We start from the raw sequence: 27318 nt of genomic DNA, 5'->3' as shown, positions 1-27318 counted from the left end.
TATTTAAAGTCATGTTCTCAGAACATTAAGAAAGCTTTCCATAAAAACCACAAGAAAACATTAGTAACATTCAAAGAACGTTCTAACAACAAAACACTCTCTAGCCTCCGTCTTGTTAAGTGTGTTCAGGTGTGTTGGCTGCGCCCACTAATTGGCCGCACCTGATCTTAATGAGTGCTTGTTTACATTGAAATGGGGTGTGTTTTGAATAGACTAAAATGAACAGCTTTGTTTCAGTTTAAAAAACATGGCACGCTAGCGCCATCCTGGTGGAGCAGTGGACTAATAGCATGGATAGAGAACAGAAGATCATAGGTTTGAATCTTACTGGCGCCATGCCACAATGAAATAGGAATGTGTTTGCATGATTAATGCCTAAGCAAATTAATTTTGCTTAGGTATCTTTGCTTGGAGTTCAGGACAGTTAACCCAAACTGAGCTAGCAGTGTTATTAAAAGTATTTTTTAAACATTCAGTGAACGTTTTAAGGAAGTTTTTCAAAAACCTCCAAATAACATTTACATTTCGTTCAAAACATTCACAACATTTAGAGAATATTCTCAGAACATTATTTAATTACCTTCAAATAACCTATAATTTCTGTTCTCAGAACGTTAATAAAACCTCCCAGGAAAACTTTCAGGGAACCATAGTAAAATGTTCTCAGAACTTCCCTGCACCCTAAAAATGAACGTTCCCAGAACAGGCAACATTTTTACTTCCGTTTTCAGAATGTTAAAAAAACTTGACCAGTCAGGAAACGTATGGCTTCGTTCCCAGAACAAATGGGAAACCAAAAACTTACATTCCCACAACTTCCATGGAACCAAATGTGCTAGCTGGGTCTTAGAGGTTGGTGAGAGCATGGTTGTCCTATGGTTATTTTGCATACAACCTTCCCACAACTTGCTGGGGAAAAAATAGCACATTTAAGGAACTTGACAAAAAAATTTTTTTCTTGGTATTTCATTACTTTAACAGTAATGTCAAATATTGTTACATTTAATTTACATTTTGGTGATGTTTTAGGAACGTTCTCCAACTGGTTTGACATTTGGGAATGTTGACAAATATTTAAGAGAACGTTAAGAAACAATATTCTTCTGTGGGAATTTCAGTACTTCAGCATAACGTTTCCTAAAGGTTTCTATTTAAAGCCATGTTCTCAAATTGTTCCTAGAATGTTAAGAAAACCTTCCATAAAAACCACAAGATAACGTTCATAGAATTGTTTTAAGAATGTTATTTAAAAACATATACATTCTGTTCTCAGCTTTAACAAAACTCTCTTTAGCCTCTATCTTGTTAAGTGTGTTCAGGTGTGTTGGCCACGCCCACTAATTGGCCACACATGATCTTAATGAGTGCTGGTACTCCTGAGTGGCGCAGTGGTCTAAGGCACTGCATCGCAGTGCTAATTGTGTCACTAGAGATCCTGGTTCGAATCCAGGCTCTGTCGCAGCCGGCCGCGACCGGGAGACTAATGGGCGGCACACAATTGGCCCAGCGTCGTCCAGGGTAGGGGAGGGAATGGCCGGCAGGGATGTAGCTCAGTTGATAGAGCATGGCGTTTGCAACGCCAGGGTTGTGGGTTCGATTCCCACGGGGGGCCAGTATAAAAAAAATATGTATTCACTAACTGTAAGTCGCTCTGGATAAGAGCGTCTGCTAAATGACTAAAATGTAAATGTAAATGCTTGTTTCCTTTGAAATGGGGTCTGTTGGAATAAACAAAAATGAACAGCTTTGTATGCATAACAAAACATGTCATGCTAGCTCCATCCTGGTGGCGCAGTGGACTAACAGAGATTATAGGTTTGAATCTCATTGATGGCGTGTCACAATAAAGAAATTCATGTTTTTGCATGATTAATGCCTAATTAAATACATTTCCATGTGTCCTATCTCTTCTTGGAGTAAATAAAAAAGTGAACTGAACTGTTATTTTAAAAGCATGGGAACCGGTTAATAATGTTATTTTACAAATTGTGGCATTTTTTTTACCAGTCCCACAAAAAACACAATAAAGTGCCTATGCAAAGCCCTCCCTCTGTCACTCAGAAACTTCTTCCAGTGTCTGCCTGCCAGGTGAAAATATTTGCCAGTGTGTGTGTGTGCGTGTGTGTGTGTGTGTGTGTGTGTGTGTGTGTGTGTGCGTGTGTAGGCTACCTCCCTCTGAAGCATGTAGCCTACTAAAATACAATTTATGCTTGATCCGATGTGGTCAGAGGCTCCGTATGGAGGTTGTGACGCAATGCAGAGCTTCCGGAGGCATGCAGAGGCCAAATTGAGCTCTGTACCGCATCACTGTGCGCCTCTCAAATTTTGTAACAATGCTGAGGGCTCCGTATAGCTCCGCATTAACATGAGTGGTTGACGGTAGGTGGGGGCGAGGCCCTGTATAAACACAAACTCACTTCCTTGACAACAGCTTTGCTCAACAGCTCTGCACTGCTCTGTGAAGCGCAAGAAGTATAAATGCCCTGACTTCTGCAGAGGCCGTATCTCATTAAGACAACTACCTGAAGTTCAAAGAGATTCAAAGTTCCTCCATAGAAGCCGCTACTCCTTATGTATAATTCTGTGGGCCTAATTTAGATAATGCATGTCATAACAAGATGACATGCATAACAAGCCTCCTCCACCCTCTCTTGTTATCTCCCCACCAGCAAAATGTCAGTCGCATCTCTCACCCTACACTCTTCCATCACTCATGTAAACAACTATAGCTTGCCAGCTCCATAGCAAGCTGCTCTGTCTGCACCAATTGGTGAAGTAATTTAATGTTGAGCTTAATGTAAAAAATAAAAATAAAACAGAAAGGAATGATATAAACTGGTACTTTTATGGGGTTTGAACCGGTTCAGAACTTTATTTTGTTGGTCGGAACAGTGGAACAGAACGAAAACAATTATGGTTCTATTAAGAACGAAACGATTGGAAAATAATTTTGCTCCAACCCCTGATTTAAAAAGTCTTGAGACATTCAGTAAAGGTTTTAAGGAAGTTATTCAAAAACCTCCAGACAGACATCCTCCTCCCCTTTTCCTGTTTGGATAGAGTAGTGATAATATCGATTTATCTAGCAGATGCTTTTATCAAGAGCAGCTCATCCGAGCAGCGCGTGAGTGCATAACATAACAGAGCAGAGAAACAGACGGGTTAGTTCAAAACAAGAGATTAATTGAGAAAGAAGGAGAGTTCATGGCTAGGTGGCAAAACATGTACAATTCAAGTATGTCTGTGAACATCGCGGTATTGTGGATATTTGTGTACATGACCTAAACACACATGGTAATTATGTCAAGCGAATGTGGAATGCAAGTATGGATGGATGGAGAGAAACAGTCTAGAAAATATAGTGGCCTGGGATAAGAGGCACTTGTCCAAATGTTGCAAATTAACAGAAAAAGGCATTTTGAGTCGACTCCTTGAATCATCTTTGTTTGTGTGTGTGTGTGTGTGTTGCAAATAAAGTGTCTACATGCTCATAGTTCCTTTGACAAATAGAAACGTGGAAAAGGATAGTCACAATGCAGGGAAGTATCTTCATCCATAAAAAAAGTGAGTTTCTGAAAAGGCACATGATTGGAGTCCAGCCCACAGCTGTGTTTGTCACAGGGGTGTTTGTCAGCAGCAATAACTGCAGTAGCAGTTGGATGATCTCCATGTCAATGGTATCTCCTAGAGGTAAACAGAAATCAAATATCATTTACATGACACAGATAGGGGGCATATGTTAATGTGATAGTTCACTCCAAAATTAAATTGTGTCTGACATCGTCAATCTGCAAACTTAAAGATGTTGTCTGGGATCTTAAGCACAACAAATTCGTAACATATTTTACGAATTGGATTCGTAACATATCATACATATTGCAAAGTTTTTTTTTAGCAGGACATAACATATAATACAACATAGATGATGTAGTACACAACTGGATGACACAGTACACAACTGGATGACATAGTACACCAAAGTGAGCACCACTTTCAAAACTACTGGCTGAAATTATACAAAAGTTCTGGAGCATCACTTTAACAAACGTTAGGCTTTCTTTGGAGTTAACTATCACTTTAAGGTGTGGATAGAATTGGAATGTGATCAGATCTGGATTTCGTTTTGTAATATTAGGTGTAAAATTGGGTCCATCCCCTCACCCTGCTCTGCTCAGCTAGGCCTCACTGTTGTATTGACTCGAGCGCTTCTTAGACTTGAGTTCTCGCAGCCATGAAGGAGACGTGTCCCCCCTGAGGGTCACACAAACAAAGATCAAACGGTTTGCCTTGCAGCTAACTATTGTAGCTAATAGCTAACTAATGTAGCCAGGTAACTATGAAATCTGCATTGCTTGTTGTTATATCATATTGTTCTTTTTTTCTCATTCACATTTTGTTGCTTCATGTTGAATAAGATTTTAAAAAATAGTAAAAATACTTGTGTGGTTTTATGCTAGTAACATAAGAGCAGCATGTTGGGAGTAAACTTACCCTCCACCTTTGTTCCCTACAGGGGGCAGCACTCGTGATGCCCCGGGGAGGAAGGAGGAACGTCTGGGAGAGCGGGAGAGCTGAGAGGGGGACAGGGCAAGTCTGTCCGTCTGACGGTCTGTGTCTACTCCTTCACCTCCACCGGCTCCACCACCTCCTCCACCTCTTCGCTTCTTCAGTTGGGCCTAGGAGAGCCAGTGATACATTTAAGATATGAACAAGTCATATTATAGACATTTTTGATAGTACAGGAAAACCCTTACTAAGCAAAATCATATTGGTCCTGCACTGTAAAAAATATTTCTAAATGAATGTTGTCCTGATTCCTGCTGTAAGAAATAACTTGTAAACAATCACACTTGTTTTGTTTATCATCCAAAATGCACTTTCTATGGTGCAGGAAATTAGTTGTTTTTCCACATGCAGTGCAGATGATCAGCAGTGCAGGTTTGATTGAATTTCAGCCTTAGGGTGCGTCCCAAATTGCACCCTATTCCCTATATTCCTCAAATTCTAATCATGACCTCCAAGCCAATTCCACTGCTTTTTTATGCTTCCCTTCTAATCAGGGACCGATTTAGACATGGGACACCAGGTAGGTGCAATTAATTATCAGGTAGAACAGAAAACCAGCAGTACTTCAGACCTCCAATGTAGGATTTGAATACCCCTGCCCTATATAATGCACTACTTTTTATACCAGAGCCCCGTTGGCCCTACACAGGGAAAAGGGTGGCATTTGGGAAGCACCCAGTGTTTCAGGTTGTAAAATAGGGGCGCTGAGAGCATGTACCTTGAGGGCAGATGGGTCCATTCCAGAGAAGAGGGCTATTCTCTGGGGCTGGGAAGGTGGTGAACAAACCTCCCTCCCTCTGGGCTGCTCCTCATCAGACTCACAATCCCCCCGTGTCAGCGAGTCCACCTTATCTGCAAAATGGGTAAAACAGATGGTTGGTCTTGTGTGAATTACCTTACATGAGGGATGGTTGTAATAATCCTTAAGCCCTACCTTCTAGCCACTTGTGTGTATCTGAAAGGATGAGATTGGTGTAAGTTTTCCACCTAGCCTATCAGAGGGCAAGGTGTAGCTATTACCCTTTTTCCTAGAACTATAGTGCATGGGGAAGGTCAATCCTATGGGTTGATATGGAATTGTCTCCTAACCTGAGGAGTCATAGAACCTCCAGTCGTGGACTGGGTCTTCCTCAAGCATTACTGTGGTAGAGCTCTGACGGACAGTTCGAGGGGGGCGGGTTCGTCGACTCTTCCTCAGCTCTGCCCTCGCACGCAGAACACTGGTGTCCAATAGAGGGGCGGAGATCTGTATGTACACACACACATAGGAACAAGCAAAATCAAGTACTGTATAGCCTGTAAATGCTTACATGCCTAGTGGAAAGTACCAGATAGGCCTTGACAAGAGACTTACATCAGGAAAGGGTAATGGGTCCTCTGTTTCTTCTAGTGGAGACGTACTGTCAGGCTCATCTGGTGTGATGACAGGCAAGACCTGGTCCTCTGTTTCTTCTAGTGGAGACGTACTGTCAGGCTCATCTGGTGTGATGACAGGTAAGACCTGGTCCTCTGTTTCTTCTAGTGGAGACGTACTGTCAGGCTCATCTGGTGTGATGACAGGTAAGACCTGGTCCTCTGTTTCTTCTAGTGGAGACGTACTGTCAGGCTCATCTGGTGTGATGACAGGCAATACCTTGTCCTCTGTTTCTTCTAGTGGAGACGTACTGTCAGGCTCATCTGGTGTGATGACAGGCGAGATCTGGTCCTCTGTCATCTGCGGACTGAGGATGTGGGGAATTCAAAAGAGATCAAAACATAATTCAACTACAAAAGCCCAAAAGATTCAGGTTGGTGGGCAAGATATCTGAACTTAGTATATAAAAAAAGTTGACAAACATAGACAAATAAAAGGGATTTCCAAGTATTTGGGAACTTGGGAGCTTTCGTCCACTTTGTTGATATTTTTCTGGTACTGCAATAATTAATGTGGGTATACCAAACCATTGAGATGTGCCCATTTTATATACTGAACAAAAATATAAACGCAACATGTAAAGTGTTGGTCCCATGTTTCATGAGCTGAAAAAAAAGATCCCAGAAATGTTCCATATGCACAAAAAGCTTACTTCTCTCAAATGTTGTGCACAAATTTGTTTACATTCCCTGTTAGTGAACATTTCTCCTTTGCCAAAATAATACATCCACTTGACAGGTGTGGCATATCAAGAAGCTGATTAAACAGCATGATCATTACACAGGTGCACCTTGTGCTGGGGACAATAAAAGGCCACTCAACACAATGCCACAGATGTCTCAAGTTTTGAAGGAACGTCTGAGACCAGCCACCCGGACAGCTGATGAAACTGAGGAGTATTTCTGTCTGTAATAAAGCCCTTTTGTGAGGAAAAACTCAGTCTGATTGGCTGGGCCTGGCTCCCAATTGGGTGGGCCTATGCCCTCCCAGGCCCACCCATGGCTGCGCCCCTGCCCAGTCGTGAAATCCATAGATTAGGGCCTAATGAATTTATTTCAATTGACTGATTTCCTTATATGAACTGTAACTCAGTAAAATCGTTGAAATTGTTGCATGTTGCATTTATATTTTTGTTCAGTATACACTACCCTGAAATGCATTTAATAAACCAGCAGAGGTCAGAAGAAGCCATACGACTTTTCCCTGTCCTATCCTGTCTCTTCACAGCAGATAAAGAAGAGGAGACAAGGTAAGGAAGCTACTTAAGACTATTAAGATAGACTCGTATCCTGTCTTCTCACATCAGAACAGGTAAAGGAGAGATGAGACCAGGAGAGGGCGCTACTTAAGAATATTGAGCTGCACCCTACTATACTTATCAGTACTATAGGACTATAGTATGGTTCCCCTGTTTTGCAGTGCACCCACCAGTCATCCTCAGACAGTCTCGTGTCACAGCCCCCATACTGCTTGTCTGGCTCTCCACCAATCAGAGCCTCTGTGTCACGTCCCTCTCCTGCCCCTACACAACACCTCAACTGGTCCTGGGGGGGGGGAGAGAGAGAAAGAGAAAACAGAGAGGGACCATTATCAAAAATGTAGGTAAGTTTCGTGGAGAAGGACACTTTGCCGGGAGTAGAACAGATACTGATACTCAGCTGACACTCAGAGGGCCGATATAATGCTAATGTAAGGAGCATTGCATGTATGCCGACCTATTTATGATACCTGTATGATGTACACAGAGTGTACAAAACACTTTCCATGACATAGACTGAACAGGTGAATCCAGGTGAAAGATATGATCCCTTATTGATGTGACCTGTTAAATCCACTTCAATCAGTGTATATGAAGGGGAGGAGACAGGTTAAAGAAGGAATTTTAAGCCTTGAGACAATTAAGACATGAGTTTGAGTGTGTCAAGAACTGCAACACTGCTGCCTTTTTCACGCTCAACAGTTTCCCGTGTGTATCAAGAATGGTCCACCACCCAAAGGACATCCAGCCAACTTGACACAACTGTGGAAAGCTTTCAACACCTTGTAGAGTCCATGCCCCAACAAATTGAGGCTTTTCTGAGGGCAAAAGGGGGTGCAACTCAATATTAGGAAGGTATTCATAATGTTTTGTACACTCAGTGTACACTACCAGTCAAAAGTTTTAGAACACCTACTCATTCAAGGGTTTTTCTTTATTTTTACTATTTTCTACATCGTAGAATAATAGTGAAGACATCGAAACTATGAAATAACACATATGGAATCATGTAGTAACCAAAAACGTTTTATACAAATCAAAATATATTTTATATTTGAGATTCTTCAAATAGCTACCCTTTGCCTTGATGACAGCTTTGCACACTCTTGGCATTCTCTCAACCAGCTTCATGAGGTAGTCACCTAAAATGCATTTCAATTAACAGGTGCGCCTTCTTAAAAGTTAATTTGTGGAATTTCTTTCCTTCTTAATGCGTTTGAGCCAATCAGTTGTGTTGTGACAAGGTAGGGGGGTATACAGAAGATAGCCTTATTTGGTAAAAGACTAAGTCCATATTATGTCAAGAACAGCTCAAATAAGCAAAAAGAAACGACAGTCCATCATTACTTTAAGACATGAAGGTCAGTCAATATGGAACATTTCAAGAACTTTGAATGTTTCTTCAAGTGCAGTCACAAAAACCATAATGCGCTTTGATGAAACTGGCTCTCATGAGGACCGCCCCAGGAATGGAAGACCCAGAGTTGCCTCTGCCGCAGAGGATAAGTTCATTAGATTTGCAGCCCAAATAAATGCTTCACAGAATTCAAGTAACAGACACATCTCAACATCTGTTCAGAGGAAACTGTGTGAATCAAGCCTTCATGGTTGAATTACTGCAAAGAAACCACTACTAAAGGACACCAATAAGAAGAAGATACTTGCTTTGGCCAAGAAACAAGAGCAATGGAATGGAGAGTAGAAATTTGTCCTTTGGTCTGGAGTCCAAATTGGAGATTGGTTCCAACCGCCGTGTCTTTGTGAGACGCGGTGTGGGTGAACGGATGATCTCTGCATGTGTAGTTCCCACCGTAAAGCATGGAGGAGGAGGTGTTAGGGTGTGGGGGTGCTTTGCTGGTGACGCTGTCTGTGATTTAACCAGCATGGCTACCATAGCATTCTGCAGCGATACGCCAGACTATCATTTGTTTTTAAACTGGACAATGATCCAACACACCCCCAGGCTGTGTAAGGGCTATTTTACCAAGATGGAGTGCTGCATCAGATGACCTGGCCTCCACAATCCCCCGACCTCAACCCAATTGAGATGGTTTGGGATGAGTCGGACCGCAGAGTGAAGGAAAAGCAGCCAACAAGTGCTTAGCATATGTGGGAACTCCTTCAAGACTGTTGGAAAAGCATTCCAGGTGAAGCTGGTTGAGAGAATGCCAAGAGTGTGCAAAGCTGTCATCAAGGCAAAGGGTGGCTATACAGTGAGGGAAAAAAGTATTTGATCCCCTGCTGATTTTGTACGTTTGCCCACTGACAAAGACATGATCAGTCTATAATTTTAATGGTAGGTTTATTTGAACAGTGAGAGAGAATAACAACAACAAAAAATCCAGAAAAACGCATGTCAAAAATGTTATAAATTGATTTGCATTTTAATGAGGGAAATAAGTATTTGACCCATCTGCAAAACATGACTTAGTACTTGGTGGCAAAACCCTTGTTGACAATCACAGAGGTCAGTCGTTTCCTGTAGGTGGCCACCAGATTTGCACACATCTCAGGAGGGAGTTTGTCCCACTCCTCTTTGCTGATCTTCTCCAAGTCATTAAGGTTTCGAGCCTGATGTTTGGCAACTCGAACCTTCAGCTCCCTCCACATATTTTCTATGGGATTAAGGTCTGGAGACTGGCTAGGCCACTCCAGGACCTTAATGTGCTTCTTCTTGAGCCACTCCTTTGTTGCCTTGGCCGTGTGTTTTGGGTCATTGTCATGCTGGAATACCCACCCACGACCCATGTTCAATGCCCTGGCTGAGGGAAGGAGGTTCTCACCCAAAATTTGATGGTACATGGCGCCGTCCATCGTCCCTTTGATGCGGTGAAGTTGTCCTGTCCCCTTAGCAGAAAAACACCCCCAAAGCATAATGTTTCCACCTCCATGTTTGACGGTGGGGATGGTGTTCTTGGGGTCATAGGCAGCATTCCTCCTCCTCCAAACACAGCGAGTTGACTTGATGCCAAAGAGCTCCATTTTGGTCTCATCTGACCACAACACTTTCACCCAGTTCTCCTCTGAATCATTCAGATGTTCATTGGCAAACTTCAGACGGGCCTGTATATGTGCTTTCTTGAGCAGGGGGACCTTGCAGGTGCTGCAGGATTTCAGTCCTTCACGGCGTAGTGTGTTACCAATTGTTTTCTTGGTGACTATGGTCCCAGCTGCCTTGAGATCATTGACAAGATCCTCCCGTGTAGTTCTTGGCTGATTCCTCACCGTTCTCATGATCATTGCAACTCCACGAGGTGAGATCTTGCATGGAGCCCCAGGCCGAGGGAGATTGACAGGTCTTTTGTGTTTCTTCCATTTGCGAATAATCGCACCAACTGTTGTCACCTTCTCACCAAGCTGCTTGGCGATGGTCTTGTAGCCCATTCCAGCCTTGTGTAGGTCTACAATCTTGTCCGTGACATCCTTCGAGAGCTCTTTGGTCTTGGCCATGGTGGAGAGTTTGGAATCTGATTGATTGATTGCTTCTGTGGACAGGTGTCTTTTATACAGGTAACAAACTGAGATTAGGAGCACTCCCTTTAAGAGTGTGCTCCTAATCTCAGCTCATTACCTGTATAAAAGACACCTGGGAGACAGAAATCTTTCTGATTGAGAGGGGGTCAAATTCTTATTTCCCTCATTAAAATGCAAATCAATTTATAACATTTTTGACATGCGTTTTTCTGGATTTTTTTGTTGTTATTCTGTCTCTCACTGTTCAAATAAACCTACCATTAAAATTATAGACTGATCATTTCTTTGTCAGTAGGCAAACGTACAAAATCAGCAGGGGATCAAATACTTTTTTCCCTCACTGTATATATGATTTGTTTAACACTTTTTTGGTTACTACATGATTCCATATGTGTTATTTCATAGTTTTGATGTCTTCACTATTATTCTACAATGTAGAAAATAGTAAAAAATAAATAAAAACCCTTGAATGAGTAGGTGTTCTAAAACTTTGGACCGGTAATGTATGTATGATGTTATCTGATGTATGATCTTTGCTACGGTATCTGTATGATGTTAACTCTTATCAACCATCTTTTTGTAAACTGAAAGATTACATCAAATATGCTTGTCCATATTTTGTGGAGTCTTGTTCAGATCTTCCCCTGAACATGGAGAAGAGAAGGAGATGCAATAGAACGGTGTTGGGGAGAACACACAAAGCCAAGAGCGGTAACTACAACAGCGAAAGAAAGAGGTTGAACAACCAGCCAAGCATGCCTCTTTTAATGAGCTGGACACAGAGGGTACACTGTCCTCCACAAACACCACACGAGCACGCACAAACACACACACACACACACACACACACACAAACACACACACACACAGGCACACACACACACACACACACACACACACACACACACACACACACACACACACTGACACAGTCACACAAAAACACATTCTTTGAACCTCACCTCACACTAGTGTTTGTCAAGGCGCACATGCCAATCTACTGTCGTTTTTATGTTACCCGGCAACAAAAACAACCTCACTGGGAGAGGAACGGCTTTTGATTTGGTAAACATCTTCCTTCATAACTACTTTACTGCCTTGTGCTGATTGATTGGGTGAGTCAGGCTACACACACACAGAGAGAGAGAGAAAGATATTATCTCAGTGTGACTTCATTTGCACAATGCTTCATATCGTGCTGCGTCACTCTGGTCTGGGTGGCCTTCTCACGGTGTGGCTGAATGAGCCTCTCTCAGCGGATTTGCCTACAGTACAGTAGGCTATGGCCTCATAGAGGAAGCACAGTGACAGACAGGAGGACTGGGTGTACTTCGTCTCCGTCTCCAATGGCAACCTGTTAACTATATAGTGCACTACCTTTGACCAAGGCCCATTGGGACAGAGCCATATGGCCTTCACATCCCTGTCTGATACACTACATGTCCAAAAGTCTGTGGACACCTGCTCGTCGAACATCTCGTTCCAAAATCATGGGCATTAATATGGAGTTGGTCCCCCCTTTGCTGCTATAACAGCCTCCACTCTTCTTGGAAGGCTTTCCACTAGATGTTGGAACATTGCTGCAGGGACTTGCTTACTTTCAGCCACAAGAGCATTAGTGAGGTCGGGCACTGATGTTGGGCGATTCGGTGTTCCAATTCATCCCAAAGGTGTTCGATGGGGTTGAGGTCAGGGCTCTGTGCAGGCCAGTCAAGTTCTTCCACACCGATCTCGACAAACCATTTCTGTATGGACCTTGTTTTGTGCATGGGGGCATTGTCATGCTGAAACAGGAAAGGGCCTTCCCCAAACTGTTGCCACAAAGTTGAAAGCACAGAATTGTTTAGAATGTCATTGTATGCTGTAACGTTAAGATTTCCCTTTGGTGGAACTAAGGGGCCTAGCCCGAACCATGAAAAACAGCCCCAGACCATTATTCCTTCTCCACCAAACTTTACAGTTGGCACTATGCATTCGGGCAGGTAGCGTTCTCTTGGCATTCGCTAAACCCAGATTTGTCAGTCGGACTGCCAGATGGTAAAGCATGATTCGTCACTCCAGAGAACGTGTTTCCACTGCTCCAGAGTCCAATGGCAGCGAACCCATTTCATGAAGCTCCCAACAAACAGTTTTTGCCCTGACGTTGCTTCCAGAGGCAGTTTGGAACTCGTAGTGAGTGTTGCAACCGAGCACAGACAATTTTTATGCGCTACGTGCATCAGCACTCAGCGATCCCGTTCTGTGAGTTGATGTGGCCTACCACTTCGTGGCTGAGCCGTTGTTGCTCCTAGACGTTTCCACTTCACAATAACAGCACTTACAGTTGACCGGGGAAGCTCTAGAAGGGCAGACATTTGACGAACTGACTTGTTGGAAAGGTGGCATCCTATGACGGTGCCACGTTGAAGGTCACTGAGCTCTTCAGTACGGGCCATTCTACTGCCAATGTTTGTCTATGGAGATTGCATGGCTGTGTGCTCAATTTTATACACCTGTCAGCAATGGGTGTGGCTGAAATAGCCAAATCCACTAATTTGAAGGGGTTTCCACATACTTTTGGTCATGTAGTGTATGTATAGTAGCAGGGATAAATTACCAGAGTTGCATTGGCAGCTGTATAGCAGTCCAAAAGGCAGCTAACCGTTGTTTACATAAAAAGTTACAATGTCAAATAATGTGGGCAGTAATAAGTAAGGAAATTATGATAGCATATACACTGAGTGTACAAAACATTATGAACAACTTCCTAATATTGAGATGCACCTCCCCCTTTTGCCCTCAGAACAGCCTCAATTCGTCGAGGCATGGACTCTACAAGGTGTCGAAAGCGTTCCACAGGGATGCTGGCCCATGTTGACTCCAATGCTACCCACAGTTTTGTCAAGTTGGCTGGATGTCCTTGGCTGGTGGTGGACCATTCTTGATACACATGGGAAACTGTTGAGCATGAAAAACCCAGCAGCGTTGCAGTTCTTGACACAAACCGATGTGCCTGGCACTTACTACCATACCCTGTTCAAAGGCTCGTAAATCTTTTGTCTTGCCCATTCACCCTCTGAATAAAACACACAATCCATGTCTCAATTGTCTCAAGGCTTAAAAACCTTATTTAACCTGTCTCCTCCCCTTCATCTACACGGATTGAAGTGGCTTTAACAAGTGACATCAATAAGGGATCATAAGGGGGGAGGGAGTGTTACAAGTCAAGACAGAGCAGGTAGTACTCTGCAGTCACACCTCATTTTAACATCTGTGCTTCACAGTAAAGTTATTGGGGGGCTCAAAGCCATCCAGACTGAAAAAGGACCTAATGCTAGCTAGCATGTCCTCTAAACAATGCAGCGATAAATGACACATACACACATAGACACACACAAACACACACCAAAATACCCATGCACGTATTCAGACATTGAAAAAATATATGCAAGGAGCCATACTCGCTTCCGAGAAAGAACTGAGTTTTAAAAAAGGCACTCAAATAATTTCGAGAAACTCACACACACTAGTGGTTATGGAGGTCATATTGCTGCACCCTGAAGCGTTCTACCTTTCTGCAGGTCTACAGCACAAACTACACCATGAGCTCTATTACAGAGATATAAGCAATGAAATACAGGTGTGTGGTTCTGCTAAATGTGTTCTGTAGTGAGAGGAATAGAAAGACTATACATGGACACGCAAACATGGGCCTTGAGTGGCGTGTGAGGTTAGCATGAGCAGAATTTCATAGCAAGGAGCATACACACACAAATACATGCCCACAGACACACACAAACACACACACACACACACACACACACACAAACACACACACAACCGTGTTTCCATGGATCTTATCTCTTTCCCTCAGGCCTGTCACTTTCCCCAGACTCTCATTCACACCACTGACAGAGGGAAATGCTAACCGTATGCACACTGATAAACACGGCACGCACACACACACACACACGCCATAGGCCTACACAAGCCTCTGAGGGGTGAGAAGAAGGATAGGAATAAGCAAAAAGAGTTAGAAAGGTGATGGAGGGGGAGAAAGAAGTGGAGGTAGTGGCCCTACGGACTATTGAGGGAATTAAGCTGTTTGGCTAAGTAACACTTTTAGGTCTATGTTCATTCTAAAAACAGTCTGGTTCAAGAGCAGATAATGACATTGTTCAGACGGGTTCTCTTACAGCGCTGGTGTCTGCTGCCCGTCTACGTAGCCTCATCCGCTGGTGACTCCGGACTGAGAACAACCTCAGGGATCGCCGGCTCCGGGAGGCAAAGCTACGCAGAGGAGACACGGCCCTCTGGAACCTCCCGCCCCCACCTTCTCCCTCCTCCTCCTCTTCCTTCGCCTCTTCCTTCTCCTCCTCCTCCTTATCTTCTTTCACCACCTCATCCTCCTCATCATCATTTTTCCAGACTAAGTTCAGTGCCCCCTGTAGGGAACGACGCATGCTGCCCACCCAGCTAGAGACATGGACCTGGGCGGATGACAGTTTACCGTGCAGGGACTGCATGGCTATTGGCTACCACCTTGATGATGCTGAGTGGTCACCGTGGTGACCGGGTCACCATGGAAACCAGCGGAACGTGCTAACCAAGGGTCAAGCCTGTTTTGGGTTGGATTAAGGAATAAGGTTTGGGGTGTGGAGGTTGAGAAGTCCCCCTTCCCTGGCTGTGTTTTATTTACTTCCTGGTGTCAGACTGCAAAGGTCAAAAATGGCAGCGGTAGAAAATGTCCTCCTCACGGAAAGTCCACAGGAACCAGTCCAGTTTGAGTTAATTAAAGTCCAACATAGGTCCAAAGTGAAACAACTCTTCCTCTTTAGCCCTGTCAGTCATGTGAACTGGCTGCCCATGTGTTCTGAATACAACAAAACTCTCGTCTAACACCTCAGGGCTCACCACAATGGATGGGACTAGGAACACCTGAGCACACACAATGACAGCTAGACTCTGTCAAACACTAAGAAACAGTCTGAAAGTAAAAACACACTGTACGTTATCAATCTATGATTCCTGTTGCATCTGGTAAACAATATAATAAGGAAAATAGTCTATGTTCAATGCCAAACCCAGCCAGCCTTAAAGATGGACTAAATAGCCTTTATCTACTCTTCATCTACGTACAACTACTTCAGCTCTCATATGTTCTTTATATATTAAGTATCTTTCTCTCTCTCTTTCTCTCTTGCTCTGACACGTTCCCTTGTTCACACACCAAACCTGTCTGTCTCTCCCGCAGTTAAAGACCCCGGAACTCCCAGGTTCTCTCAGACCATTCCTCACGTTTCTTTTTAAAAAATGGGAAAACCAGACGGGAATCTTGACTTCTCCTGGTATCCATTCATGCACAGCCAGGTGAGTTGAGCTTAATTCTCTGCTTTTATCTCCACAGAGTTGAGTGAACGTTCCCGGTGTTCCCAGAGAACAACAAACAAAGCTGGGCTCTGTGTTAGGAAGGAAGGTGGAAAATCCCATGGGAAGGTGAGGCTGGACCAAGGTGCTGCTCTGCTGTTGCCTCCGTCTCGCCCTTTATGCTGTAGGTAAGGGCAGGTGCCGGAGTCAAAATCTGCATTTTTCAGGCTAGGGGAGGGAGAGAGAGAGAGAGAGACAGAGCGAGACAGAGGGAGAGAGACTGAGTGAGATAGGAACAGGGAGAGAGATATAGAGTTATGTGGAGAGAGTATGTGAGGTAGGAGAGAGAGAGAAAGGAAAGAGAGACTGTGTTTGTGTATGTGTGAGAAAGACAACGGGGGAAGGGGAACTTTCCTGTCAGTTGATGAGCCCTACCTCTCTAGCAGTATTGCTTTCACTGTTTGTGTGTGTGTGTGTGTCTGTGTTTGTGTGTGTGTGTGTGTGTCCATGTTTGTGTGTGTGTGAGATAGAGGAGAGGAGAGGGAGCGAGCTAGAGAGAATGAGAGAGGCACTCTCTCAGCAAAGGGAGGGGTGACAAGGGACAGAGGGAGAGAGACAGAGAGCAAGAGCTAGCTTGTCGTACCATGTATGGTATTTATGAATTGCTATCATGAGAGAAGTGGGGTTGTTGAACAGTGTTGATGGATGGAGGATGGGGGCAGGATTCTAATATCTTATTAAGTTATGCATGCATACCTTCCACTACTACATACTGTCCATCTAACAGTCAGTCAGTCAATCTGTCAGTCAACCCATCAGTTAGTCAGTGAATCAGTCAGTCAGTCAGTCTGAACAGCCCTTTCATGGTTGGCTGCTCAGCCTGTGTTTGGAGAGCAAACATTCGGACTCTCTGACACTCCGCTCTCTCAGACCAGAAATAGCCTTTCTCCTTCTAGCTCTTACTGGGGAAACCTGACTCACCTTAAGAAATCATAAAGATCATATTAAATGGAAAATACTGTTTTAGCTTCACAGATTTGTTGTTTAGTTTTATATTGATTAATTACATCCTATACAGATTGAGCATTGATAAGGGGATTCACTAGTAACACAATTTCTGTCCTCTTTTGACAATGCTCATTATGAACTTTTCAAATCTGCATGAAACCAGTGAAATGAGTGAGGGATATAATATAACTGGACTCACAAAGGTAACTTCAGCTTTTGTACCAGTAAATATAGTTTGGTTATTTAGTACCATCTACTGGACTAAATGGTAACTCACTCATTCAAATGAAAGTGAATTGAGGAAGTGAGCTAAATATAAGGAAAACATACATTTTACATTTACATTTTAGTCATTTAGCAGACGCTCTTATCCAGAGCGACTTACAGTTAGTGAATACATATTTTTTTATACTGGCCCCCCGTGGGAATCGAACCCACAACCCTGGCGTTGCAAACGCCATGCTCTATCAACTGAGCTACATCCCTGCCGGCCATTCCCTCCCCTACCCTGGACGACGCTAGGCCAATGTGCGCCGCCCATGAGTCTCCCGGTCGCGGCCGGCTGCGACAGAGCCTGGATTCGAACCAGGATCTCTAGTGGCACAGTTAGCACTGCGATGCAGTGCCTTAGACCACTGAGACCACATAGACTTGGATAGACGGCTCACGTGCCACAAAGCCTGTTTCAGCATGGGCAGCGCCATTGAGGACTTTCACCATGTTTAAGTAGTCAACTGGATGGGACTTCTGATGGGTTAATGAAAAGATGACATAATCCCATCCAAATCAGCAGGATGGATCAAACAATTAATTACACTCCTGAGCAAAAATTATATGACTGCAGGTGGCAGTAAATCACCAAGCTTTGCTTTATACCTGTTCAGACAACACACTCCAGGTGTCAGTATGGACCCTTTGTTTGTTTACTGACTGTCAAAATAACTCATAGAAGTAGAAGAAGAAATTGGAGAAAGCCTTCAATGGCTCTGCCCAAGCTGTCACAGAAACAATTATGGCTAAGAAGAGCCCATGATCCAACAATTAAGGAAAATGACAAGTATGTTTTTCAGACAAAAATCTCTCTCTAATGTAAGGCCTTTTACCGTTGGAAACAAATCAATCACAGTTCCGGTCTACGTAAGGGGTGGCTCTCGCATAGGCAGCTGGGTCTGGTCTACTTAGTTCATTCGCCACGCAAGCACCAACCGCTTTCTCTATCGTCTTTGACTGTATCTTCATGTAAACACGATATAGTACTGTAGAATGAGGAAGTAAGGCAGAAAAAAAGATAGCCCCACAACAACAGAAATCGTGTGAATCGCTGTTGAAGGTAGATTACTTAGAATTTGACTTATTGGAAAGTCCTGTTCTGCATTAGTCAGCCTACAAAAATGTAACATTGAAGCTGAACAGCATGTTTGCTACACATAAATGCTGTGGTTGTGTCAATACAAAGAAACAGGAGCTGTCTCCATATAATGTATGTTCAAAACATTGCGTAGGTCTTGGTATAGCTTGACTTCTTTAGTGGTGATTTCATGCTCTTCTCAGCGAGTAGAACGGGATTGATATTCTCCAGTAAAGCTACACTCTTTGTGGTGTGACTCTAAAGAGATACATTCCTATTTAGCCATGCTACCTGCCCTGACATCTATACTTCTCTTTCACAATGAACAAAAGTGTGACAGCTTTCAATTTACAGTATAGCTCTTAGTACTTCTATGAGCCAAAAAGATCACCCATTGAAGCCTCAGGCACGACTCACACATTTCTCTTTTAACACTTCTTCACCAGTTTATCCCTATGTATCCCTACACAATCTCTTCTCTCTCTGTCTTCCGCCTTTATACCTCACCCATTGATTGGCCTATCCTTCCTGTATCTCTCAATGTCCTTTTTCATATCTACAGTACCAGTCAAAAGTTTGGACAAACCTACTCAAGCCAGGGTTTTTCTTTATTTTTACTATTTTCTACATTGTAGAATAATAGTGAAGACATCTAAACTATGAAATAACACATATGGAATCATGTAGTAACCAAAAAAGTGTTAAACAAATCAAAATATATTTTATATTTGAGATTCTTTAAATAGCCACCCTTTGCCTTGATGACAGCTTTGCACACTCTTGACATTCTCTCAACCAACTTCACGTGGAATGCTTTTCCAACAGTCTTGAAGGAGTTCCCACATATGCTGAGCACTTGTTGGCTGCTTTTCCTTCACTCTGCGGTCCGACTCATCCCAAACCATCTCAATTGGGTTGAGGTCGGGGGATTGTGGAGACCAGGTCATCTGATGCAGCACTCCATCACTCTCCTTCTTGGTAAAATAGCCCTTACACAGCCTGGAGGTGTGTTGGGTCATTGTTCTATTGAAAAACAAGTGATAGTCCCACTAAACCCAAACCAGATGGGATGGCATATCGCTGCAGAATGCTGTGGTAGCCATGCTGGTTAAGTGTGCCTTGAATTCTAAATAAATCACAGACAGTGTCACCAGCAAAGCAGCCCCACATAATAACACATTTTTTTTTACATTTTAGTCAGTCATACATTATTCTTTTTTATATAAAAAAAAAAATGTAATCATACATAACACCTCCTGCTCCATGCTTTACGGTGGGAAATACACATGCGGAGATCATCCGTTCACCCACACCGCGTCTCACAAAGACACAGCGGTTGAAACCAAAAATCTCCAATTTGGACTCCAGACCAAAGGACAAATTTCCACCGGTCTAATGTCCATTGCTCATGTTTCTTGGCCCAAGCAAGTCTCTTCTTCTTATTGGTGTACTTTAGTAGTGGTTTCTTTGCAGCAATACGACCATGAAGTATATTGTATATTGACAACCAAATGTACCGCGACACAAAGACTACTCCATGGCTATTCTGAAAGTTCTAATAGAGGAGTCGAATAATGGAACACCCAATACTAGTCATGGTAGGGATTGTAATAATAAAACATATTTATAGTAGGTATAGTAATTTATAAAGGGATAAGACAGTATTACAAGAAAAGATAACAAGCTAAATAATACATCTTCAAATACAACTAAATTAGAACACAAGTACTCAATCAACATAGTGGAGATAAAAACATAGCAAACAGAAGACATAAAAGGCACAGTGTGGGGATATGTGTGGATGAATTGTGATGGAAGGTGTGGTGTGCGTTTTGGTGTTTGAATAAGTGTGGCGTTACGTGAGTGAGAAAGGAAATGGTTGCATATCCCAGAACCAACATGTGTCTGTGAGCAGGGGTTGTGAGAGAGAGCTTTCAATTTTGTGCAGATGAAGGATATACATTTTAAAGTATAGATCTAATATATTTTTTATTGTCCTATCATGATGGAACGATCCCCAACCCTATATCCTAGACACCCACCTGAGCGACCCATACACCAAAGAGAAGTCCCCATCTGTTTTATGGACCTGCTGTGAATTGCCTATATGCAGCCTGTCACGATCGTTTATAGACGGGACGGACCAAGGCGCAGCGTGATATGCGTATATGTTTATTTTTCCGAATAAACACACTGACAAAACAACAAATGAAACGTGAAGTCCAAGGTACACAAAACAAACATACCTAACACGGAACAAGATCCCACAACCTACTAGTGCCAATAGGCTGCCTAAGTATGGTCCCCAATCAGAGACAACGAACGACAGCTGCCTCTGATTGGGAACCACACCGGCCAACATAGAAATACACATACTAGAATATCAACATAGATATACACCAACATAGAACATACACACCCTGACTCAACATATACGAGTCCCCTGAGTCAGGGCGTGACAGTACCCCCCCCCCCCCCCCCCCCCCCCCCCCAAAGGTGCGGACTCCGACCGCGCAACATAAACATAACAGGGTAGGGGCCAGGTGGGCATTCCGCCTCGGAGGCGGATCCGGCTCAGGGCGTGACGACCACTTACTCTCCGCCTCCCTGTTGCGCCCCTGGTCTGGTCTGGACCTCGGCGCGCTGCTTCCCCTCTCCTTCCTCCCACGAAGTACCAAGCCCTGTCTGGACCCTGGTGTGGGAGACCCCGAACCTGGAGAGGGGCTGACGTCTGGGTCTGGACTGGAGCCGCTGACCGGAGCTGGACCGCGCACCGGTGGAGCGGACTACTCAGGCTCCGGACTGGAGCCGCTGACCGGAGCTGGACTGGGCACCGGTGGAGTGGACTGCTCTGGCTCCGGAGTGGAGCCGCTGACCGGATCTGGACTGGACCCCGGTGGAGCGGACTGCTCTAGCTCCGGAGTGGAGCCTCTGACCGGAGCTGGATCAGGCACCGGTGGAGCGGACTACTCTGGCTCCGGAGTGGAGCCGCTGACCGGAGCTGGACTGGACCCCGGTGGAGTGGACTGCTCTGGCTCCGGAGTGGAGCAGCTGACCGGTGCTGGATCAGGCACCGGTGGAGCGGACTGCTCTGGCTCCGGACTGGAGCCGCTGACCGGAGTTGGACTGGACCCCGGTGGAGCGGAGAGCTGGCACAACCCGTCCTGGCTGGCTGCCCACTTTCGCACTACACGTGCGGGGAGCTGGCACAGGACGCACTGGGCTGTGCACGCGCACTGGCGATACAGCTCGTAAAACTGGCGCAGGATACGCGGGACCGAGGAGGCGTGCTGGAGACCAGGAGCGTTGAGCCGGCACACCCCGTCCTGGCTGGATGCCCATCTTCGCACGGCACGTGCGTGGTGCTAGCACAGGACGCACTGGGCTGTGCACGCGTACTGGTGATACAGTACGTAGCTCCGCATAACACGGAGCCTGCCCAGTCACACGCCTCCTCGCGTGAGTACGGGGAGTTGGCTCTGCTCTAACACTAGGCTCCGCCAACCACCCTTTTAGCCCCCCAAAAACATTCTCTTGGGGCTGTCTCTCGGGCTTCTTCCTCGGCCGGCGCCCTCCGCGTTGCCGCTGCTCCTCTCTATACCGCGCCTCCACTGTCTCCTCCCAAGGACGGCGATCCATCCCGGACTGAATCTCCTCCCAAGTCTAGTATCCCTTACCGTCCAGGATCTCCTCCCAGGTCCAGGGTGTCTGCTCCTGGTCCTCGTTTGGTGGGATCTTCTGTCACGATCGTTTATAGACGGGACGGACCAAGGCGCAGCGTGATATGCGTACATGTTTATTTTTCCGAATAAACACACTGACAAAACAACAAACAAAACGTGAAGTCCAAGGTACACAAAACAAACATACCTAACACGGAACAAGATCCCACAACCTACTAGTGCCAATAGGCTGCCTAAGTATGGTCCCCAATCAGAGACAACGAGCGACAGCTGCCTCTGATTGGGAACCACACCGGCCAACATAGAAATACACATACTAGAATATCAACATAGATATACACCAACATAGAACATACACACCCTGACTCAACATATACGAGTCCCCTGAGTCAGGGCGTGACACAGCCAAAACAGGAAAATAAATGCGGATTCTGAGCCTGCCTGGCAGGGTTGGTCCTACAAAGCCAGAGCCCCCTGATGGGAGAGCATTATATACAAGGAAATTCTCAAAGCTGCTAATGAGAATCTTGATGACCTTGTACCTAGCCGGTGGGGATTCCGGTGGGGTACCCCCACCCAGGTAGTGGCAGTGCTGGCAACACTGGCTGCAGTAACCCATGGGGAGGGGGTCACACTCGGACAATCAGAGAGGGGGCTTATCATTGTGGCCCAAGTGGCACAAAATAATCAAAGGTCTGACTGCACGGAGATGCTTGGGAAAAATGATTACAACGGGTGACCAAAGTGTTTGTGTCTCAGGTGAAGAGGGTGGATCTGATCTCCATCACCTAGGACTTGACATAGATTAAATAGATTAATCAAATCTCACATTGTTTTCAATTTCTGCTCAATCTTGCATGCTTTCTCAATCAGCTGTAACTGTATATGCATTCGTAAATCAGGTCCTTTCTTGAGTTGGTTTCTGGGATGTAACAACCGTTGAGCATCTGATTTTATGGTTGATTGTGGAAGAAAGGGGTTGAGTGTGTTAGAGTATGTGCGTGTGTGTTTATCCCACATCTGTTGCAAGGGGGTAAGGTTGTTAGGGAGAATATAGGATGAACCACAATAATTGTTTGCTAAAATAATAATTGCTTGTCAAAAATTAAATGTAATACATTGGCAATCCGGGTTATATGTTAAAATCCTACGCATGAACTGCCGACATTATTACGCATATTAATTGATAATGATGGAAAATAAGATATGCAAGATATTTGAATAGATATATATTTTTTAATAGTTATATATATATTGAGGTGACAGCATTGGAAATGCTTTTGGCGGTTAACCTGCTTCTGTTTTGTGGGTGGCACTGTGTGCTGTTTTCTATTGGATGGGTCCTGGCCTCTCGGGGCCCAAGGGATTCGGAGGGACGGGGGTGGGATGCCGATCACTGGGATGACGGCTCAACTTGGGATGGGGACGGGCTTTAGCGGGGGAATTAGTGGAGAACAATTGGAGGGTTACTTAGTAGCAATTCAAATATCATGGTACAGCTATATGGACACTCAATCATTACGGTATTTTTTATTGGTAAATTTACGAACGTATATAATGATAAATAGACTTGAAACTTGTATCTCATTATGGTGTATGGTGAAATAAGTATAGCCAGTTCTAATTGTAATGGCTTAGCAGATAATAACAAAAGAAGGACAATATTTACATGGATCAAAGAGAAGGAATATAATATCTATTGTTTACAGGAAACTCATTCAACAATTCTAGATGAAGTTGCGTGGAAAAAGGAATGGGGGGGGGGGGGGGGGGGGGGGGGGGGGGGCGAAATATACTTCTCCCATGGGAAAAGAAACTCAAAAGGGGTGATGATATTAATTAATAGTAATTTCGATCCAAATGTGCAAATTGTCCAAATAGATACGCAAGGTAGATGGATTATTTTAAATATGTTATTGGACCATAAAGAGATATGGCTCATTAACCTTTACGGACCAAATAATGATGATTCACACTTCTTTGACAATATATACTGTGTAATAAATTATCAACCCTGCAAGCAATTCAAGACAATATTATTATGGTGGGGGATTATAATACTGTTTTAAATAGCTCAATGGACCGTAAAGGAAATCACACCACAAACAATCACCCTCATGCTCTTAAGGAAATCGTGAATGTCATGGATACATTAGAACTAGTAGATATATGGAGGCTTAAATATCCTGATCTAGTGAGATATACATGGCGGAGACTCAATCAAGCTAGTCGTCTTGACTTCTTTCTTATGTCATTCTCGTTGGCACCAAAAGTTTAAAAAGTGTTGATAGGGGACAGAATGCGGTCGGACCATCATATAATTGGCATATACATTACTCTTACTGAATTTCCACGTGGGCGGGGATATTGGAAATTTAATCAAAGCCTATTGGATGATAATTTATTTTTAACTAGGACTTTATAACTGATTTTTTCCGACATAAGATAGGTACAGCAAATCCCCTTATTGTATGGGACACCTTTAAATGTGCCTTTAGAGGCCATGCAATTCAGTACTCATCTCGAAAACAAAAGCAATGTAGGTCAAAAGAGTTTATACTAACAAAGGAAATAGAAGGTCTAACAGAACAGATAGATGGCAATAAAAACTGTAACATAGAGGCTCAGAATAAATTAGAGGAAAAACAAAAAGAAATGGAGAAACTTATTCAAGAAAGATCAAGTGTAATATATTATCAAAATAAAGCAAACTGGATGGAATATGGGGAAAAATGCACCAAATTCTTTTTTAATCTTCAACATAGGAATGCTACCAAAAATAATTTAATGAAACTGGTTAGAATTGACGGAGTCACCCATGATTCACCAAATTATATTTTGAAGGAGGTAACAAAGTACTTTAAGCATGTTTTTGTTTCAGTCGCCTCCATCTCCTCTAACTGAAGCTAATTGTAGAGATTTTGTAATGTAAAATTAACAGCCATACAGAAAGACTCATGTGAAGGTGAAATTACAGAGGAGGAACTTCTGGATGCAATTAAAGACTTTAAGTCCGGGAAAACTCCAGAGTTGGATGGCATACCAGTCGAGGTATACCAAACCTTTTTTGATATACTAAGAGGACCGTTATTAGCATGTTTAACCACTCCTATGTAAATGGTAGATTAGAGAAGAAGGTCTGATTTCATTATTACTGAAACAGGATACAAGTGGAAAATATAAAGATCCAGTCCATTAAAAAAATTGGAAGCCCCTTACACTTCAGTGTTGTAATGCAAAAATTCTAGCAAAATGTATAGCGCATAGAATTAAAAAGGTATTGTCGGACATTATTCATTCTAATCAGACAGGTTTTTTACATGGAAGATACATTGGAGATAATATAAGGCAAGTACTGGAAACAATAGAACACTATGGAAAATCTGGTAACCAGGCCTGCTATTCATAGCAGACTTCGAAAAGGCATTTGATAAAGTACGACTGAGGTTTATATATAAATGCCTGGAGCATTTCCATTTTGGAGAATCTCTTATAAAATGGGTCAAAATCAAGTATAGTAACCCTAGGTGTAAAATAGTAAATAATGGCTATTTCTCAGAAAGTTTTAAACTGTCAAGAGGAGTGAAACAAGGTTGTCCACTATCGGCATATCTATTCATTATGGCCATCGAGATGTTAGCTATTAAAATCAGATCCAACAATAATATCAAGGGATTAGAAATCCAGGGCTTAAAAACAAAGGTGTCATTGTACGCCGATGATTCATGTTTTCTTTTAAATCCACAACTAGAATCCCTCCACAGCCTCATAGAGGATCTTGATACATTTTCTAACCTCTCTGGATTACAACCAAATTATGACAAATGTACTATATTACGTATTGGATCACAAAAAAAAACAATTTTTACATTACCATGTAGTTTACCAATAAAATGGTCTGATGGTGATGTGGAAATACTCAGAATAAATATCCCAAAGGAAATAAATGTGATCACTCCAATACATTTTAATAGAAAGTTAGCAAAAATAGATAAGATCTTGCTACCATGGAAAGGTAAATCCCTGTCAATTTGTGGAAAAATCACCCTGATTAACTCTTTAGTATTATCCCAGTTTACCTATTTGCTTATGGTCTTGCCTACGCCTAGCGAACAGTTTTTTAAATTATATGAGAAAACAATATTCCATTTTATTTGGAACAGCAAGCCAGACAAAATTAAACGGGCCTATTTATACAATGAATATGAATTCGGAGGACAGCAATTATTAAATATTAAAGCATTAGACCTATCACTAAAAGCTTCAGTCATACAAAAGTTATACTTAAATCCGAACTGGTTCTCTAGCAAATTAGTACGTTTGTCTCACCCAATGTTCAAGAATGGCCTTTTTCCCTTTATTCAGATTACAACCTCTCACTTTCAGTTATTTGAAAAGGAAATAATCTCCCAAATATCACTATTTCTAAAACAAGCCATATAAAGTTGGTTGCAATTTCAATGTAATCCTCCAGAAACGACAGAACAAATAATGCAACAAATATTGTGGTTAAACTCAAATATACTAATTGACAAAAAACCTATTTTTTTTGATACACTGCCGATTTTGCAGGTTTTCCTACTTACAAAGCATGTAGAGGTCTGTCATTTTTATCATAGGTACACTTCAACTGTAAGAGACGAAATCTAAAACAAAAATCCAGAAAATCACATTGTATGATTTTTAAGTAATTAATTTGCATTTTATTGCATGACATAAGTATTTGATCCCCTACCAACCAGTAAGAATTCCGGCTCTCACAGACCTGTTAGTTTTTCTTTAAGAAGCCCTCCTGTTCTCCACTCATTACCTGTATTAACTGCACCTGTTTGAACTCGTTACCTGTATAAAAGACACCTGTCCACACACTCAATCAAACAGACTCCAACCTCTCCACAATGGCCAAGACCAGAGAGCTGTGTAAGGAAATCAGGGATAAAATTGTAGACCTGAACAAGGCTGGGATGGGCTACAGGACAATAGGCAAGCAGCTTGGTGAGAAGGCAACAACTGTTGGCGCAATTATTAGAAAATGGAAGAAGTTCAAGATGACGGTCAATCACCCTCGGTCTGGGGCTCCATGCAAGATCTCACCTCGTGGGGCATCAATGATCATGAGGAAGGTGAGGGATCAGCCCAGAACTACACGGCAGGACCTGGTCAATGACCTGAAGAGAGCTGGGACCACAGTCTCAAAGAAAACCATTAGTAACACACTACG

General features: G+C 43.2%; 1 protein-coding gene across 1 annotated transcript in view; it reads right to left on the bottom strand.

Annotated features, from left to right (window-relative positions):
- Nucleotides 1–2839: 2839 nt before the first annotated feature.
- The window catches only part of LOC311133895 (uncharacterized protein), a 37678-nt gene continuing 13199 nt past the window's right edge, over nt 2840–27318 (bottom strand). Inside the window, exons 3-9 of the mRNA XM_084167500.1 lie at nt 7409–7524; nt 5921–6287; nt 5656–5812; nt 5285–5418; nt 4492–4676; nt 4162–4251; nt 2840–3684 (exon numbers count right to left, since the gene is read on the bottom strand). Coding sequence (XP_084023626.1) covers nt 4176–4251; nt 4492–4676; nt 5285–5418; nt 5656–5812; nt 5921–6287; nt 7409–7524 — 1035 coding nt within the window. The 3' untranslated portion in view covers nt 2840–3684; nt 4162–4175. The remainder of the gene's footprint in view (nt 3685–4161; nt 4252–4491; nt 4677–5284; nt 5419–5655; nt 5813–5920; nt 6288–7408; nt 7525–27318) is intronic.

Source organism: Coregonus lavaretus (genome assembly GCF_964263955.1).
Source record: "Coregonus lavaretus genome assembly, chromosome: 8".
Lineage (NCBI taxonomy): Eukaryota > Metazoa > Chordata > Actinopteri > Salmoniformes > Salmonidae > Coregonus > Coregonus lavaretus.
The sequence above is the reverse complement of the archived record's forward strand: the minus strand, read 5'-3'. Positions and strand labels throughout refer to the sequence as shown.